Below are 18,858 nucleotides of genomic sequence, written 5' to 3' on the forward strand. Positions count from 1 at the left end.
ACAATAGACCAGTATAGCACCCATGCATTTTAGGCACCCACTAACTGCAGATTGCAAACAAACCATGCTGCTTTTTAAGTTCTGACCATTTTACAAAGCAAGTCATAAGGCATTGTTTTTTTTAGTATTTTTCAAGAACATTTGCCAGCTTTTTAAAGAGCTATATTATCAGCTAAGAAAGTCATGAAATGTTGCACCCATAAAATCTGGATGTTTATGGAGTTACCTCCCTTCAAAATGTTTCTACATACTTTTTACATGTACTTGAAAGGTAAAACTCTACACATGAATCATCCAATCGATAATAAAAAAATGTAATTTTCATGAATACCACATGAAAGAAGCAGGAAAATCCCTACATGTCTTGTTTGTTTCTAAGAAAAAAACCTGGATTTTATATAGAACTGTGTTTAGCTACCTTAAATAGCTGTCTCTGTTTAAACATGGAATGAAAAGAAGCAATCTACTGTATACAGGGAAATATTCGCCCCCGTTTTATTTTCGCCCCCTTCACGCTCATTGTCAGAGGGCAAATTTTAGACTGGGCGAATTCTATGTAACAAATAATATCTCTGTAAACACAACTGCAACTGGGTGAATTCAAGACTGGGCAATACCATTTACAAGTGTAAAAGAGTGAAAATAAAACGGGGCGAAAATAACTCTACAGTATTTGCAATTTTAACTTTAAGATTTGTAATTGCATGATTCAAAAATGAAAATATAATTAGATTGGTCAGTTCAGTGTTGATCAATACAACAATGTAATCCAGAATAGTATGTAGCTAAGGGAGACAACTCTAAGACTGACCTCCTCCAGGGCCTGCTTCATCAGTTCTTTGCTCTCTTCATTCACTTCTTGGACTGAAAAAGTTACATAATGGTAATGGAATATCAGTAATATATGCTAACAATAAGTGTATGTAGATATCTAAACTGATTTTATTTACCTTGTATATTAATTTTGATCAACAACATTTAATATAAATACGTCACTGACCTATTTTACGCTTGTATTCCCGTAACTTCTTGGTCGCTTCCTTAGCATTCTTGTGTCCTTGCATGGTATCTTCAACTAATTGTCTAAAATTAAGTTAAATCTATTCAATAGTTTCCTCAGACAAAACAAAAATTAACAAAACAACTCTATGTAAATCAAGAGCATGTAAATTTACCTCATTTCTTTCTCTTCACTAAATTTCTTTTGAAGATAATCCTGCATCATTTTTTCTGTCTGCAAAGTAAAAAATTGCATGTTAATTCATATCAGGCCAAGAATTATTTATATATGTAAGCATCAATGATATTCAAAATATGATTCCTTTATTTCTGTTACACAGTGCCTTACCTCTTCTTTCATGCTTTTGACTTTATGTTTGTTTTCCTGTATGAGATCTTGTCGAGCCAGGATTGCCTCCTCATGACTGAGCTTGCCCTGTAGGCGTCGACGCTCGATCTCAGCAAGCTCATCCTCCAAATCCTGCTGTCTCATCTCTGTCTGCCATTTCAAGAAATCACTGGCATCTTTGGCTCCTGCTTCTAGGTTCTCCCACCTGCAAATATAATGTTATGAATGACAAATACAATGGGTAAATGATAATTTACGTCATAACTTTGATAACTGTATCTATTAAATACGATACACAAATCTCGCGCCGTCGAGTGTGAACTTACGGTGGACCAGGTTGTTCCGGTGACAAGTCGGGTCCGGAAAACAGCCCTGTTTGTACGGATTGAAGTAAAATCCGTCGTGACAGGTGAGGTAGCGGGATTTACCCTTAATGCACTGGTAAAATCCGTAACAACTCTGGCCGTCCGCATACGTAAAACCGGGGGGCTTCCTCAGGCAGGGGTCTATTCAAAACAAGGAGGGATTATACTGTTAAATATATTGCGCTTATCATAAATTCTAGTACTTTGTGTAATGATGCGATATTTTGGCAAAGAACGGCGTGATTATAAAGTAGATATATCAAGTAATCATTATATATCAACAACAAGAGGCCCATGGGCCACATCGCTCACCTGAGCAACAATGGCGAACTACATTGACTTAACACACTTTACGGTCAGACGCGACCTTCCATTTTTCTATTTTTTCCTATCTCCACAATGTGAAGATTTCCACCAAGTAATTCCATAATTATATTTTCCTTTTATATGATACTTTTTTTATTTAGATATAAAGTGTTCAATTGAAAATATATACTATGACTTTATTTATAAGCATTCAAATGCATTTTGCATGCTATTTTATGGAAAATTCTAAATATTATAGCTCTAAAAATAGCCTGGTTATAATCCTTGAATTTTTGGGAATTAACAGGTTTAAATGTTAATAAATAAGGAATAATTTATCAAGGAAAATTATATAAAATTGAGGAACGTCTCGTGTGTCCTTAAATAATTAAGAACAGTAAAATTTAATATTTAGCAAAGTTAAGTACCATGATAATTTTCTGACCTAAAACTCAATATTTTATAAAGGGGTAGGGGTGAAAATATATAATTGTGATATATTAATTATATATAACACCGGTATATTATTTCCTACAGTTTTTGCACATATGTCAACAGTATTAGCTCATTTCAGATAAAAAAAAATCATACATTTCCTAAGACGTATATCAGTTAAAAAATCAGCACCCATTGTGGGCCTACCTTATTGTGTGTAATCATGATTTGAACATTTTGAATCTACACAATTAAAGGATGCCAACATTTTATTTCATTAATATGTTGTCTTAGAGGCCATGCAATGCATATTTATTTTATATGATGAAAATACTGGAAAAGGTAGTTACCATTTAACTGCAATATTTCTTGTTTGGTATATTGGTATTTATGGAAAAAAATATCGAACTTAAATTAGTGTAATTTTCATTTTCCACATCTAAGTGAATATTTTTAGTGTGTTTATTTAAGATGCCAAGCTCTATGAATATACCATGCAGATGAGATACATTTCATTTTCACAGCTGATATCTCATATGTGAAAGTTAACAAAGATTGACGGACAGAGAATCGCCAGCTAGTCTGGAAGGCAGTACGCAGTGTTTGAACTCTGTGGCAAAAGTTGCTAAGGCTACAGTTAAAAACTTAATTGGTCTTCCCTTAAATAATTGTTTACCTGATGTAAACTTGTTTGACGTTTTATATCCTTACTCGCTTGATCGATGAAAACATTTAACTGGAAAATGTTGTCACATAATGTGTTAAAAAGCTATATAATTTAATGTATTGTCAGGCATACAGGTATCAGTTCTGTACTAAGGCCCATTAATTATTTCATATTCCCTCAAAAACAACAAACGGCTACAAACCAAGATGATTTTCTGCTGCAATATTTTCTTTAAAATAATGATAATGCACGGATATCCTCATAATTATAATGTGTCAGAACTGTTTAAAAGAAGTTTTTATTTACTCGTTTGAAAAATACCAAAATTGTTGCAGATTTCAAATAATTTATCAAATGAGAAAGGACACCAAAAAGTAGTTATAGCACATCATCCTTTTGATTTTTCTGTACACAAGTATATAACGTTTAGCAAGACAATTCCAATGATCAACAAACATTTCAGCGTCAGTCGTAGAATGATAGGCAACTTCTAAACTTATCCAATTTGTTTAATTTCATTTTTTAATGCATTCATACATTATGCAGATAAAATGTTTTGTAATTGAGTTAGCCAGGTGACACAAAATCAGTTTAGCCACTGTGTATTTTGGAGAAATTAGTCCTACCCTTAATCCGAGATTCCTCTGACTCTAACCCCCGCTTTTATATTGGGACGCACGTCCCAATATAAAAGCGGGGGTTAGAGTCAGAGGAATCTCGGATTATCCTACCCTATGACCCAATTACAACAGTTTTTAGTTTTGAAGATAACTGTAAACAAACGGTTCTGCATTAATTTGGCAGAGTTATTAAATAATTACAAGTTACCTTCCAATTGTAGTATCAACAAGAAATGTAATGATTATCGATTGTAATTTTCAATGCACGGTAGGCCTATACTGTGGAATCATTAGATTTCGTGGTGGCTCAATTTTCGTGGAATTCGTGGGTACCTCTCATCCACGAATTAACACCCCCACGAATTAATAAATTAGAGCTATAAAGTCATATTCCTCTTGCATGTATACGAAAATACACGAAATTTCGTCCCTATGAACCTGTAAAATTTAAGCAATCCACGAAAATTGGCCCTCACGAATTTTAATGATTCCACAGTATGTGTTCATACTACCCATAGTCCTCTGCGTCTCCGCACACAGAGACACTACCATGTACCGCATAACGCATACCGAAAAGAGATAATGTACGTCCACGATTACAACACGGACAATTTACGGAAAAAAATAAGTGCGTACATATCGGTCTTAATTCCATATATTAAAACTCAAAAGATTGTACAAATAAGGTAGAAAATACTATTTACATAAGTATATTTTATAAAAAAGACAGGTCAATCATACAAAATTAGTGTTTTTAATCTACTTTCACTTCATTAATATTATACAAAACACGTGGGTTTTTTCTACTTTCACTTCAACGAAAACCATGGATTTCAACCGAATAACAAAAGCTAAACAAAAGATTGGGATCACGTACGAGTTAAAGCCAGAACAAATAACTGCACTTCGTGCTTTTATGGAGTCAAAGGACATTGTGTGTCTTCTTCCAACAGGATTTGGGAAAAGTATCATATTTCAGCTGATGCCCTTTCTTTCTGACGACCCTATGGCGTGTGTCCTTGTAATATCTCCTCTGAACGCCATCATGAAGGACCAGGTCAGAAAACTCTGTGAAAACGGGATTTCAGCCTGTTTTTTAGATATCACAGGGAGAGATGGTTCAACATACACGCTAAAACCTGCACTGGGGACAGGTTTGTAATTACCAATGTTGTTCTCATAAATGTCCAGACTTGGTATCAAAATAGTCATGTTTTTAAATCTACATGTTCATTATATATAAATATGTATTGATCAATATTGAAGATTATACAGACAAATTTAGAAGAATGAGATTAGATTAGAAGAATTAGTCCTAGATTTTTTCAGCCAAATGTTGCAAGAATGTTACATTTTGTTAATTTCTAACAGATTAATTTTAACAGATTAATAAATCACCAACTCCCATTTCTAAAGTAATTCATTTCTAAAAAGTTTATTAGTGCATAATGCCTATTCACACCTTAATTCTTTGTTGTAAATAAATGTACATTACAGACTGCCTTAGTGTAATTGGTCAGCACACCTCATGCTCCTAGCAATTGCTTTTGGCTGGCTTTGAGGAAGTCCAGGTTCAAATCCTGGGGGCAGTCTGAAGTGCAACTTACAGCAAGAATTGCTTAAACTAAGAGGCCAAATATTTACTTATTCTATCAATTAAACCTGCATGTGTAACCTTAAATGCTAATGCACCCAGTTGTCCGATAAAACTTTATTTATGTCCGAGGGTTCCACTGAACAGCTAAGCACCATATTCTCAAACTATTTTTTTAAGTATGATGGATGCATGATGAAAAGATTGATAAAGGACATCATAGGACAAAAACTATATGCCTCAAATTATTATCAACAATATTAGAGTACGATTGTTATAACTTATGCAGTGCAATATTACACTTTGCCAGATTAAACAATTTTTTGGCAATTTTTTGGTACAAAATACAGATACGCAAACAAATATGAGCATATTAAGTTGTAATCCTGTAGATATTGAGGATGACGATGAGCAAGGTGACAATGATGATGACACTGCTGAAGACGTTGGGAATATACAGACGAAAGTCTCAATAGATGATGTGGCAGCGGGGAAATACCAGCTCATATATGCACATCCTGAGGCTTTCCTTTCTTCAAGAGAAGGAAGGAAAATTTTGCACAGCAAAATTTTGCATGATCATGTGTGTGGCATCTGTATAGATGAGGCCCACATGATACAAGAATGGTATGATATAAAGAAAGCATTTGCAAATCAGAAACTTATTTTCCTTTGGAATGCTTCTACACATGCTAAATTGTAAACGTTAATTTTCTTTAAGGGGTGAGGACTTTCGGAAGGATTTTGCCCGAATTCAAGAATTGCTGGGCATTTTCCCAAGGGTACCTGTGTCCCTTTTTACAGCCACTGCTTCCCAATCAACTAAAGAGAACTTAGTTAAAAACCTTGGTTTAAGAGATCCTCTGTTTATTTCTAAAAACCCAGACAGACCAAACATTAAGTATTATAAGTATGACAGACTCCCGAGTGTAAGACAAGAGGACGATCTGGACAAAATTCTGGGAGACATTGCGACTGGTCTACAAGAGGACAGGAGACATTACCCTCTCACCTTCATCTATACTGATCTGGAATCAATTAGGTATGGATATAGGTTTTTGGAAAGTAAGTTAGGAGTCGAGTCTCCAGAGAATCGATGTTATGCACAATACCATACTCATTACCCTGATAAAATGAAAAATTTCATCATATCAGAAATCAGCAAATCCGAGCCAGTTATTCGTGTAGTACTTGCCACTGTAGTCCTTGGCATTGGTTTACATGCTCCTGCTGTACGGAAGGTCATACACTTTAAATGTCCCACCAGCATTGAAAAGTACTTACAAGAAACTGGCCGCGCGGGACGAGATGGACTGCCAGCGGATGCTATTTTGTATGTCAATAAGACAGATGTAAGGACCAACAGGCCTGGCATGCAAAACTCAATGCGCCAATACTGCATAAGTACAGATACATGTTTGCGTTTTCAACTACTACAGCATTTGGACTACAAGCCAGTAGAGGGAACCAAAAAATGTAAATGTTGTAATGTGTGTGAAATTTTGTGCTGTTGCTCTGATTGTGAACTGTAACATGATACAATATTAAAGTGACACAAGATTACCACTAAATCTTTATTAATGTACAAATTACAGTACTGATTGCCTTGATAACCTTAATTCATCCTTATCTTTCATGTCTCAAAGATGCAAATATAACATATTCAAGATTTAACAGGATTTTTAAGTTATATGGTAATATAAATTCAATTATTTGCTATAGAGTTTCAGATTAAAGTTAACATAATAAGTAGTTACACAAGAGGCCAATGGGCCTAAATGATCCTTACTGGTTGTAGTATTCAAGGTCAATGTTCTGACATCTTTTCAAGCGCTCAACTATTTTGAATAGATGGGAATGAAATTCTGAAGATATAGATGAGAATGGATTTTTCCTGAAACTATTGTAAAAATTCATCTTACGGTTGTCAATGACACTAAATGGGTCTATTCCACCTAATATTTGAACAAGAAATGTCACATCTTCCAAATTGTCTTTTGTACTGTGTTTTCCACTCCTTGATATGCACCGAATATTGCTCATATAATTTTCTACAGTTTCTGCTACAACAGGGGCTGCTGCAGATGCACGTTCCATAGCTTTGGTTGTTTTGTTTGCACCTAAACCTTTTATGACATCTTTAAGAACAAGAATGTTATTTTCTTGTTGCATGTCAGCTGGCTTATTTCCCCCTTCTTTCCATGTGGGTTAACGAAACTACCAAGTCTAACTCTCATAGCTGAGAGTTTTGGCAGCATGACTTCTGTTTTGAGGATATAATCTATACACTCAACTGCATACTTGGACCGAACGGAATGACTGTAAAAGAAGGGAATCATTCTTTTTAAGTTAATGTTGGTTCTGAAAGGGTCCCCTTCTCGTATCCCATCTTGAAATTCACAAAAATGGATATACCACATAAGTAATTGTATGGAGTAGTTCTGCAAGTCATCTGTGGTTTCATGTGAATTAAATACTCTGTAAACTTCACCAGTTGACATTTTCAGGTCTACATAGCCATTTTTGCAGAGTTGTTCTCTGGGAATAATCACAGAAGTATCCTCAAAATCCAAGTGCACAGGAGGCAAACATCCTGGGTTATGAAATTCCATGAATATTTCATTCACAACTTCTTGAACAACCTTCCAAAAGAGAGGTTTTCTTGTTTTAACGTGAGTGTTTCGGATGTTTTCTGGCAGGTCTAAATTTGGAATGACAGGCTCACTCTCTAAGCTGTCCATTGAAAATTTCTTCATACATAGCTGAATAAGTAAGGCTTCACCAACTGTGTGTAGAAAGTCGCTGTGTGCCTAAAATAGATATCAAAAGTATTATAAAATATTATACATGTATCACAAACTCTGCCCACACTAGAGTTTGAACTCATGAATTTCACAATTTGATAAGGGCTCATTGCTTATATAAATCATGCAAATAAGATGCCTGATTAAAAGACTAATCAGTGAGGTCTTTGAAAATTCTGTTCCACTAAGCTTTTAGTCCCACTCGAGCTTTCGATAGGCAAGAATCATAAAACTCAGAATACTTGCTCAGCTTTAGCTATTTATTGATTCAAGAGAAAAATCTTGAAAGAATCAAATGTCGATGTCAATAAACAACACATGATACCTACCTGGAACCCTCCTTTTACTTGACCATTTACGTTGGTCCTCCTCAGCTGACATTTAAAGAAAGCCAAACTTCCTTCCTGTCGTGAAGTCTTTGGTGAAAAGAATCGTTTGAACAATTTCTACAGATAAAATTCTCACATTTAATCCTTTTTAAAATGTTAATTTTGTAGTACAATAGGCAAATATGAGTTTAAAGGGGCATGGTCATAATTTTGGTCAATTTTTCTGTTATCAATATTTACTATGCTTTAGAAATGTATTTCTAACGATCAAATGAAATTTGAGTGTCAGTCATAGAGTTATAAGCAAGATACAAGGCTCACAATTATTTGTCATGTAAACAAGGCTCGTGCCCTGTTTTTGCTAACATAGTAAAAAATCTTTTCAAGCTGACTTGTCTAGAATCTTCTTAATATTCACTTTAAGCATAAATAAATAGTTCCTAACATTTTATAACACATTCATTTTAGGTCTAAAACTGGAATTTTTACTCCAACAATCAAAATGTAAGCAAAAGCTTTGTTTACATAGCAAAGAATTGTAAGCTCTGTAACTCGCTTATAACTCAAATTTTGGTTGCCTATTAAAAATGCCTTACTGAAGCATTGTAAACATTAAAATCAGAAAAATAATTTTTGACCAAAATCATGACCATGCCCTTTTAAACAACAGTAGAACTAACCTCAAGATAATTCTGTTCGACATGGAAGAGTTCTTCTACAACAGGATCAAATATTTCCATTCTTTCAGCTGCAGTGTGAGCCCCAGCAAGGAGATCTTTAGCCCCACTCATCCTTACTCTAACAAGCTGGTCTCCTCCAAGTGTTATTTTAACTGTTTCAAATTCATCTCCTAAATAAAAACATATTTGATTAAGAATTCATCAATACACAAATCAAAGAAAATTTTCCAGCAATTGCACTAGATATTTTGCACCACAGATCTCCAAAATGTGTTTAAATTTTTTTTCTTACATAACCATTCAACAATACAATTAATACAATGAACAAAATAACTCATATAACTATAAAAGAACAAAGAGAATCTAGTAAACATTTGTTCAAACGGTGTCAGTAATTATCATGTAAACCAACCTCTTAAAACAGCAACAAACATATTATAGAAAATATAAATCCATAAAAGAAAAAAAAAACAAAAACAAAAATGAATTAAATCATTAAAAGGTGTTTACGTCTTCCAGCTTTTTCATAAGAATTCATCAATTGTCTACTTAGTTCGTTTAATACCTCAATGCAACCACCATAATATTTGGGATCTTGAAGAATTATCTGAAAGGATTCATACTCGGCTTGATATGAAACTTAGTGGTTTACTACATGTTCACTTGTTGATTTTAAATGTGCTATCTCATTACATTTGTGTACAAGAAACATTAAACAACATCATGAATACACATATGTAAGTATATGTAAGTAACATACATGTATATAGGTTTTTTAAACAATAACTTTTTCTTCAAGACAAATTGATAATTATAGTATTGGAAAATCTTAAAAAGATTACCTTAAGGGGAAATATCTGTGACTTGCTTTCCATCTGCTGACTATACTGATGAGGAATGTGTGAAGGGATACATGGTTCCATCCATTTCATCGCTGGGAAATATTTAACTAAGGTTCGACCCACCTTGATCAAAAATTAAATGGAAATTATTGTAAATCTATGTTGTCCTCTAATATTATTAAAATAAGCAATACCGGTAATAAATTTTAGTTACACTGTACTCGTATGATAAAGATGAGATGAATACATTGAAAATCATTTTCATTTTCTTACTTTTAAATTAACATCTGACTTACACACATTAAAAATGGATTGAGTATTACATACCATATAACCATACATTTCTTTTAACCTGCTCTCCTCTTCTGCACCGAGATAGAACACATCAAAATTAATTTCCTCTGGAGGTGTTAGTGTGGTGCTTTCTTCAAGATCTGTCAAATCTGCACGATCAGGGTAATAGGTAGATGCAGTGTAATGATAATGTTTATTACCTCCAGTAAGTCTAACATCTCTTGCTATGGTCATTCCATCAATATTATCAACTGTGACTTTCCCTCCTATTCCCATCTGAACACTTCGCACAATGCCTTCAGTGTTTAAATCTCCCATTTTGTCCAAAAATGTATATTTACTGTCTGCAGAAAGGGTTATACTAGTCTTGTTGAATATATCTAAGAGGTCATTGCCTGCGTGAAATCTAAGGGCAATGCAAGTGTTTATCTTCTGCATGGCACACAAATCTTTATTTCTCCTATTCATGGCCATAGCATACATCATAGCAATTGTGGAATTACAAGTATTAGTTCTCTGTTGATCAGCATGTAATGGAGATGCTAATGTCTGAAAAACTCTAAAAACAAATGGAAAACAGTTTTGAAATTCAAGCAGACATTTATGCAAAATATCCTCTGATTTTAAGGAAGATGGATGTTGTAATGTTCTCAGGACTGATGGACCAGGTTGAATGCTGAGAGAGCATAACTTGTCCGCAACCACTTCAGTCTCTAGCAAAATCAGTTTTTGAACTTCAGACAGTAATATTTTATTCTTGAAAATATCATCTGCGGAATAACACTGATCCTGGTGGTTTTTCTTGCAAAAGAGTTCTTGTTTAGCTCTTACTGAGTTTATATGTGCCATATCAACTGGTGATGCAAAACTTCCATAGTTATGATCTGATTGACACATGTCAGATTTCTTTACATCACTTTGTACATCAGTATCCAGTTCTAAAAAAAGTTTCTTTTTCTTCTTACAGTTGACTTTCCTGGCAGGTATATTCTCTTTATTGCTGACATCACTGACATTCTCTTTTTTCGAAGAACTAGGAGTCTGAGAAAACGCCATTCGTTTTGTTGAACATGTTGAGGTTGATTTTCTATCAATAGCTTCATTCAATTTATTCTGAAATTCTACACAATTTTCTAAATGTCTCTTACATGTCAAGCATATCTTACACTCATGAATTGAGAACTGTGCATTGGAATCCATGTTTAAACATTTTCTTATGTCTTTCAAAATTGGGTTATTATCTGGGAGAGCTACATTAGTTACTATATTCCTTAATTTCCCTGATGGGGAACGTAGACATATGAAGCAGTGCGGTTCCGTTCTGAGAGACTGACTTCCTTCACATCTGAAAATTGTCTTGAGAGGGGTGTTGGTGTTGGCCATCTTGAGAGGGCTGTTGGTGTTGGCCATCACGTATCATGAGTCAGTCTGAAATACATATATATGTTCTTGTTAAATTGGTTTGTTTTTTTCATTAAAATATTAGGATAATGCATAATTAAAGCAATTGTAAATCTGCTATTAATGTTTCTTATGCAACTGCATGTATCATAATCATTTTATCTTTTGGAAATTTGCCTTTCACTGTCTACTTCTAATATGTTACAAGCAATAACGAAACTAGTTTTAGAGGAAATTCGAAATGAATCCCCTATCGACAGTTCAGATTGAAAATAAAGAGATTGCTAACTTTTTTTTATATCAGCAGCTTGCTTGTAAATTAGAAAATTATCATATGAAAGATGTTAACCATCATTATCATCACCAACATTATGTTTACCTATTTTGTTGTTTCATCACGTTCTTCTCGTACAAAAGTAGTTCGCGAGATTTGGGGAGAATAACATATCCCACAATGCCTGCATGGAAGAGTTTGGTTTGGTACAAACGAACTCTGGCGGAAGTTTGTTGTACGAGAACAACAAAATAGGTAAACATAATGTTGGTGATGATAATGATGGTTAACATCTTTCATATGATAATTTTCTAATTTACAAGCAAGCTGCTGATATAAAAAAAGTTAGCAATCTCTTTATTTTCAATCTGAACTGTCGATAGGGGATTCATTTCGAATTTCCTCTAAAACTAGTTTCGTTATTGCTTGTAACATATTAGAAGTAGACAGTGAAAGGCAAATTTCCAAAAGATAAAATGATTATGATACATGCAGTTGCATAAGAAACATTAATAGCAGATTTACAATTGCTTTAATTATGCATTATCCTAATATTTTAATGAAAAAAACAAACCAATTTAACAAGAACATATATATGTATTTCAGACTGACTCATGATACGTGATGGCCAACACCAACAGCCCTCTCAAGATGGCCAACACCAACACCCCTCTCAAGACAATTTTCAGATGTGAAGGAAGTCAGTCTCTCAGAACGGAACCGCACTGCTTCATATGTCTACGTTCCCCATCAGGGAAATTAAGGAATATAGTAACTAATGTAGCTCTCCCAGATAATAACCCAATTTTGAAAGACATAAGAAAATGTTTAAACATGGATTCCAATGCACAGTTCTCAATTCATGAGTGTAAGATATGCTTGACATGTAAGAGACATTTAGAAAATTGTGTAGAATTTCAGAATAAATTGAATGAAGCTATTGATAGAAAATCAACCTCAACATGTTCAACAAAACGAATGGCGTTTTCTCAGACTCCTAGTTCTTCGAAAAAAGAGAATGTCAGTGATGTCAGCAATAAAGAGAATATACCTGCCAGGAAAGTCAACTGTAAGAAGAAAAAGAAACTTTTTTTAGAACTGGATACTGATGTACAAAGTGATGTAAAGAAATCTGACATGTGTCAATCAGATCATAACTATGGAAGTTTTGCATCACCAGTTGATATGGCACATATAAACTCAGTAAGAGCTAAACAAGAACTCTTTTGCAAGAAAAACCACCAGGATCAGTGTTATTCCGCAGATGATATTTTCAAGAATAAAATATTACTGTCTGAAGTTCAAAAACTGATTTTGCTAGAGACTGAAGTGGTTGCGGACAAGTTATGCTCTCTCAGCATTCAACCTGGTCCATCAGTCCTGAGAACATTACAACATCCATCTTCCTTAAAATCAGAGGATATTTTGCATAAATGTCTGCTTGAATTTCAAAACTGTTTTCCATTTGTTTTTAGAGTTTTTCAGACATTAGCATCTCCATTACATGCTGATCAACAGAGAACTAATACTTGTAATTCCACAATTGCTATGATGTATGCTATGGCCATGAATAGGAGAAATAAAGATTTGTGTGCCATGCAGAAGATAAACACTTGCATTGCCCTTAGATTTCACGCAGGCAATGACCTCTTAGATATATTCAACAAGACTAGTATAACCCTTTCTGCAGACAGTAAATATACATTTTTGGACAAAATGGGAGATTTAAACACTGAAGGCATTGTGCGAAGTGTTCAGATGGGAATAGGAGGGAAAGTCACAGTTGATAATATTGATGGAATGACCATAGCAAGAGATGTTAGACTTACTGGAGGTAATAAACATTATCATTACACTGCATCTACCTATTACCCTGATCGTGCAGATTTGACAGATCTTGAAGAAAGCACCACACTAACACCTCCAGAGGAAATTAATTTTGATGTGTTCTATCTCGGTGCAGAAGAGGAGAGCAGGTTAAAAGAAATGTATGGTTATATGGTATGTAATACTCAATCCATTTTTAATGTGTGTAAGTCAGATGTTAATTTAAAAGTAAGAAAATGAAAATGATTTTCAATGTATTCATCTCATCTTTATCATACGAGTACAGTGTAACTAAAATTTATTACCGGTATTGCTTATTTTAATAATATTAGAGGACAACATAGATTTACAATAATTTCCATTTAATTTTTGATCAAGGTGGGTCGAACCTTAGTTAAATATTTCCCAGCGATGAAATGGATGGAACCATGTATCCCTTCACACATTCCTCATCAGTATAGTCAGCAGATGGAAAGCAAGTCACAGATATTTCCCCTTAAGGTAATCTTTTTAAGATTTTCCAATACTATAATTATCAATTTGTCTTGAAGAAAAAGTTATTGTTTAAAAAACCTATATACATGTATGTTACTTACATATACTTACATATGTGTATTCATGATGTTGTTTAATGTTTCTTGTACACAAATGTAATGAGATAGCACATTTAAAATCAACAAGTGAACATGTAGTAAACCACTAAGTTTCATATCAAGCCGAGTATGAATCCTTTCAGATAATTCTTCAAGATCCCAAATATTATGGTGGTTGCATTGAGGTATTAAACGAACTAAGTAGACAATTGATGAATTCTTATGAAAAAGCTGGAAGACGTAAACACCTTTTAATGATTTAATTCATTTTTGTTTTTGTTTTTTTTTTCTTTTATGGATTTATATTTTCTATAATATGTTTGTTGCTGTTTTAAGAGGTTGGTTTACATGATAATTACTGACACCGTTTGAACAAATGTTTACTAGATTCTCTTTGTTCTTTTATAGTTATATGAGTTATTTTGTTCATTGTATTAATTGTATTGTTGAATGGTTATGTAAGAAAAAAAATTTAAACACATTTTGGAGATCTGTGGTGCAAAATATCTAGTGCAATTGCTGGAAAATTTTCTTTGATTTGTGTATTGATGAATTCTTAATCAAATATGTTTTTATTTAGGAGATGAATTTGAAACAGTTAAAATAACACTTGGAGGAGACCAGCTTGTTAGAGTAAGGATGAGTGGGGCTAAAGATCTCCTTGCTGGGGCTCACACTGCAGCTGAAAGAATGGAAATATTTGATCCTGTTGTAGAAGAACTCTTCCATGTCGAACAGGATTATCTTGAGGTTAGTTCTACTGTTGTTTAAAAGGGCATGGTCATGATTTTGGTCAAAAATTATTTTTCTGATTTTAATGTTTACAATGCTTCAGTAAGGCATTTTTAATAGGCAACCAAAATTTGAGTTATAAGCGAGTTACAGAGCTTACAATTCTTTGCTATGTAAACAAAGCTTTTGTTTACATTTTGAATGTTGGAGTAAAAATTCCAGTTTTAGACCTAAAATGAATGTGTTATAAAATGTTAGGAACTATTTATTTATGCTTAAAGTGAATATTAAGAAGATTCTAGACAAGTCAGCTTGAAAATATTTTTTACTATGTAAGCAAAAACAGGGCACGAGCCTTGTTTACATGACAAATAATTGTGAGCCTTGTATCTTGCTTATAACTCTATGACTGACACTCAAATTTCATTTGATCGTTAGAAATACATTTCTAAAGCATAGTAAATATTGATAACAGAAAAATTGACCAAAATTATGACCATGCCCCTTTAAACTCATATTTGTCTATTGTACTACAAAATTAACATTTTAAAAAGGATTAAATGTGAGAATTTTATCTGTAGAAATTGTTCAAACGATTCTTTTCACCAAAGACTTCACGACAGGAAGGAAGTTTGGCTTTCTTTAAATGTCAGCTGAGGAGGACCAACGTAAATGGTCAAGTAAAAGGAGGGTTCCAGGTAGGTATCATGTGTTGTTTATTGACATCGACATTTGATTCTTTCAAGATTTTTCTCTTGAATCAATAAATAGCTAAAGCTGAGCAAGTATTCTGAGTTTTATGATTCTTGCCTATCGAAAGCTCGAGTGGGACTAAAAGCTTAGTGGAACAGAATTTTCAAAGACCTCACTGATTAGTCTTTTAATCAGGCATCTTATTTGCATGATTTATATAAGCAATGAGCCCTTATCAAATTGTGAAATTCATGAGTTCAAACTCTAGTGTGGGCAGAGTTTGTGATACATGTATAATATTTTATAATACTTTTGATATCTATTTTAGGCACACAGCGACTTTCTACACACAGTTGGTGAAGCCTTACTTATTCAGCTATGTATGAAGAAATTTTCAATGGACAGCTTAGAGAGTGAGCCTGTCATTCCAAATTTAGACCTGCCAGAAAACATCCGAAACACTCACGTTAAAACAAGAAAACCTCTCTTTTGGAAGGTTGTTCAAGAAGTTGTGAATGAAATATTCATGGAATTTCATAACCCAGGATGTTTGCCTCCTGTGCACTTGGATTTTGAGGATACTTCTGTGATTATTCCCAGAGAACAACTCTGCAAAAATGGCTATGTAGACCTGAAAATGTCAACTGGTGAAGTTTACAGAGTATTTAATTCACATGAAACCACAGATGACTTGCAGAACTACTCCATACAATTACTTATGTGGTATATCCATTTTTGTGAATTTCAAGATGGGATACGAGAAGGGGACCCTTTCAGAACCAACATTAACTTAAAAAGAATGATTCCCTTCTTTTACAGTCATTCCGTTCGGTCCAAGTATGCAGTTGAGTGTATAGATTATATCCTCAAAACAGAAGTCATGCTGCCAAAACTCTCAGCTATGAGAGTTAGACTTGGTAGTTTCGTTAACCCACATGGAAAGAAGGGGGAAATAAGCCAGCTGACATGCAACAAGAAAATAACATTCTTGTTCTTAAAGATGTCATAAAAGGTTTAGGTGCAAACAAAACAACCAAAGCTATGGAACGTGCATCTGCAGCAGCCCCTGTTGTAGCAGAAACTGTAGAAAATTATATGAGCAATATTCGGTGCATATCAAGGAGTGGAAAACACAGTACAAAAGACAATTTGGAAGATGTGACATTTCTTGTTCAAATATTAGGTGGAATAGACCCATTTAGTGTCATTGACAACCGTAAGATGAATTTTTACAATAGTTTCAGGAAAAATCCATTCTCATCTATATCTTCAGAATTTCATTCCCATCTATTCAAAATAGTTGAGCGCTTGAAAAGATGTCAGAACATTGACCTTGAATACTACAACCAGTAAGGATCATTTAGGCCCATTGGCCTCTTGTGTAACTACTTATTATGTTAACTTTAATCTGAAACTCTATAGCAAATAATTGAATTTATATTACCATATAACTTAAAAATCCTGTTAAATCTTGAATATGTTATATTTGCATCTTTGAGACATGAAAGATAAGGATGAATTAAGGTTATCAAGGCAATCAGTACTGTAATTTGTACATTAATAAAGATTTAGTGGTAATCTTGTGTCACTTTAATATTGTATCATGTTACAGTTCACAATCAGAGCAACAGCACAAAATTTCACACACATTACAACATTTACATTTTTTGGTTCCCTCTACTGGCTTGTAGTCCAAATGCTGTAGTAGTTGAAAACGCAAACATGTATCTGTACTTATGCAGTATTGGCGCATTGAGTTTTGCATGCCAGGCCTGTTGGTCCTTACATCTGTCTTATTGACATACAAAATAGCATCCGCTGGCAGTCCATCTCGTCCCGCGCGGCCAGTTTCTTGTAAGTACTTTTCAATGCTGGTGGGACATTTAAAGTGTATGACCTTCCGTACAGCAGGAGCATGTAAACCAATGCCAAGGGCTACAGTGGCAAGTACTACACGAATAACTGGCTCGGATTTGCTGATTTCTGATATGATGAAATTTTTCATTTTATCAGGGTAATGAGTATGGTATTGTGCATAACATCGATTCTCTGGAGACTCGACTCCTAACTTACTTTCCAAAAACCTATATCCATACCTAATTGATTCCAGATCAGTATAGATGAAGGTGAGAGGGTAATGTCTCCTGTCCTCTTGTAGACCAGTCGCAATGTCTCCCAGAATTTTGTCCAGATCGTCCTCTTGTCTTACACTCGGGAGTCTGTCATACTTATAATACTTAATGTTTGGTCTGTCTGGGTTTTTAGAAATAAACAGAGGATCTCTTAAACCAAGGTTTTTAACTAAGTTCTCTTTAGTTGATTGGGAAGCAGTGGCTGTAAAAAGGGACACAGGTACCCTTGGGAAAATGCCCAGCAATTCTTGAATTCGGGCAAAATCCTTCCGAAAGTCCTCACCCCTTAAAGAAAATTAACGTTTACAATTTAGCATGTGTAGAAGCATTCCAAAGGAAAATAAGTTTCTGATTTGCAAATGCTTTCTTTATATCATACCATTCTTGTATCATGTGGGCCTCATCTATACAGATGCCACACACATGATCATGCAAAATTTTGCTGTGCAAAATTTTCCTTCCTTCTCTTGAAGAAAGGAAAGCCTCAGGATGTGCATATATGAGCTGGTATTTCCCCGCTGCCACATCATCTATTGAGACTTTCGTCTGTATATTCCCAACGTCTTCAGCAGTGTCATCATCATTGTCACCTTGCTCATCGTCATCCTCAATATCTACAGGATTACAACTTAATATGCTCATATTTGTTTGCGTATCTGTATTTTGTACCAAAAAATTGCCAAAAAATTGTTTAATCTGGCAAAGTGTAATATTGCACTGCATAAGTTATAACAATCGTACTCTAATATTGTTGATAATAATTTGAGGCATATAGTTTTTGTCCTATGATGTCCTTTATCAATCTTTTCATCATGCATCCATCATACTTAAAAAAATAGTTTGAGAATATGGTGCTTATCTGTTCAGTGGAACCCTCGGACATAAATAAAGTTTTATCGGACAACTGGGTGCATTAGCATTT

General features: G+C 34.2%; 3 protein-coding genes across 6 annotated transcripts in view; 1 reads left to right on the top strand and 2 right to left on the bottom strand.

The window, feature by feature from the left end:
• The window catches only part of LOC117689839 (cilia- and flagella-associated protein 99-like), a 29,149-nt gene that overhangs the window by 5,635 nt on the left and 4,656 nt on the right, over window positions 1-18,858 (bottom strand). The window contains exons 1-5 of one of the 2 annotated variants that reach the window (XM_034472059.2): window positions 1,675-1,812; window positions 1,349-1,553; window positions 1,176-1,234; window positions 1,001-1,083; window positions 812-864 (exon numbers count right to left, since the gene is read on the bottom strand). In XM_034472059.2, the coding sequence (XP_034327950.2) occupies window positions 812-864; window positions 1,001-1,083; window positions 1,176-1,234; window positions 1,349-1,492 (339 nt within the window). In that variant the 5' untranslated portion in view covers window positions 1,493-1,553; window positions 1,675-1,812. Of the gene's footprint in view, window positions 1-811; window positions 865-1,000; window positions 1,084-1,175; window positions 1,235-1,348; window positions 1,554-1,674; window positions 1,855-18,858 lie in introns of those variants that run through there. The other variant, XM_066069227.1, reaches the window with a different exon arrangement.
• Window positions 6,613-12,192, bottom strand: LOC105337010 (uncharacterized). 2 transcript variants are annotated; one of them, XM_066068840.1, is made up of 6 exons: window positions 12,065-12,192; window positions 10,318-11,712; window positions 9,991-10,113; window positions 9,149-9,318; window positions 8,469-8,585; window positions 6,613-8,145 (listed from the first exon to the last, which is right to left on the bottom strand). In XM_066068840.1, the coding sequence occupies exons 4-6, from the start codon at window positions 9,257-9,259 to the stop codon at window positions 7,465-7,467; spliced, it is 909 nt and encodes a 302-aa protein (XP_065924912.1). In that variant the 5' UTR covers window positions 9,260-9,318; window positions 9,991-10,113; window positions 10,318-11,712; window positions 12,065-12,192; the 3' UTR covers window positions 6,613-7,464. The 2 variants fall into 2 exon arrangements, 1 of the variants encoding a protein (XP_065924912.1); XR_010708483.1 differs by having other exon boundaries at window positions 6,617-8,145.
• Window positions 12,170-17,556, top strand: LOC136270612 (uncharacterized). 2 transcript variants are annotated; one of them, XM_066068838.1, is made up of 6 exons: window positions 12,170-12,214; window positions 12,566-13,960; window positions 14,165-14,287; window positions 14,960-15,129; window positions 15,693-15,809; window positions 16,133-17,556. In XM_066068838.1, the coding sequence occupies exons 4-6, from the start codon at window positions 15,019-15,021 to the stop codon at window positions 16,811-16,813; spliced, it is 909 nt and encodes a 302-aa protein (XP_065924910.1). In that variant the 5' UTR covers window positions 12,170-12,214; window positions 12,566-13,960; window positions 14,165-14,287; window positions 14,960-15,018; the 3' UTR covers window positions 16,814-17,556. The 2 variants fall into 2 exon arrangements, 1 of the variants encoding a protein (XP_065924910.1); XR_010708482.1 differs by having other exon boundaries at window positions 12,171-12,214; window positions 16,133-17,407.

The sequence above is a fragment of the Magallana gigas genome, chromosome 8 (genome assembly GCF_963853765.1).
Source record: "Magallana gigas chromosome 8, xbMagGiga1.1, whole genome shotgun sequence".
Lineage (NCBI taxonomy): Eukaryota > Metazoa > Mollusca > Bivalvia > Ostreida > Ostreidae > Magallana > Magallana gigas.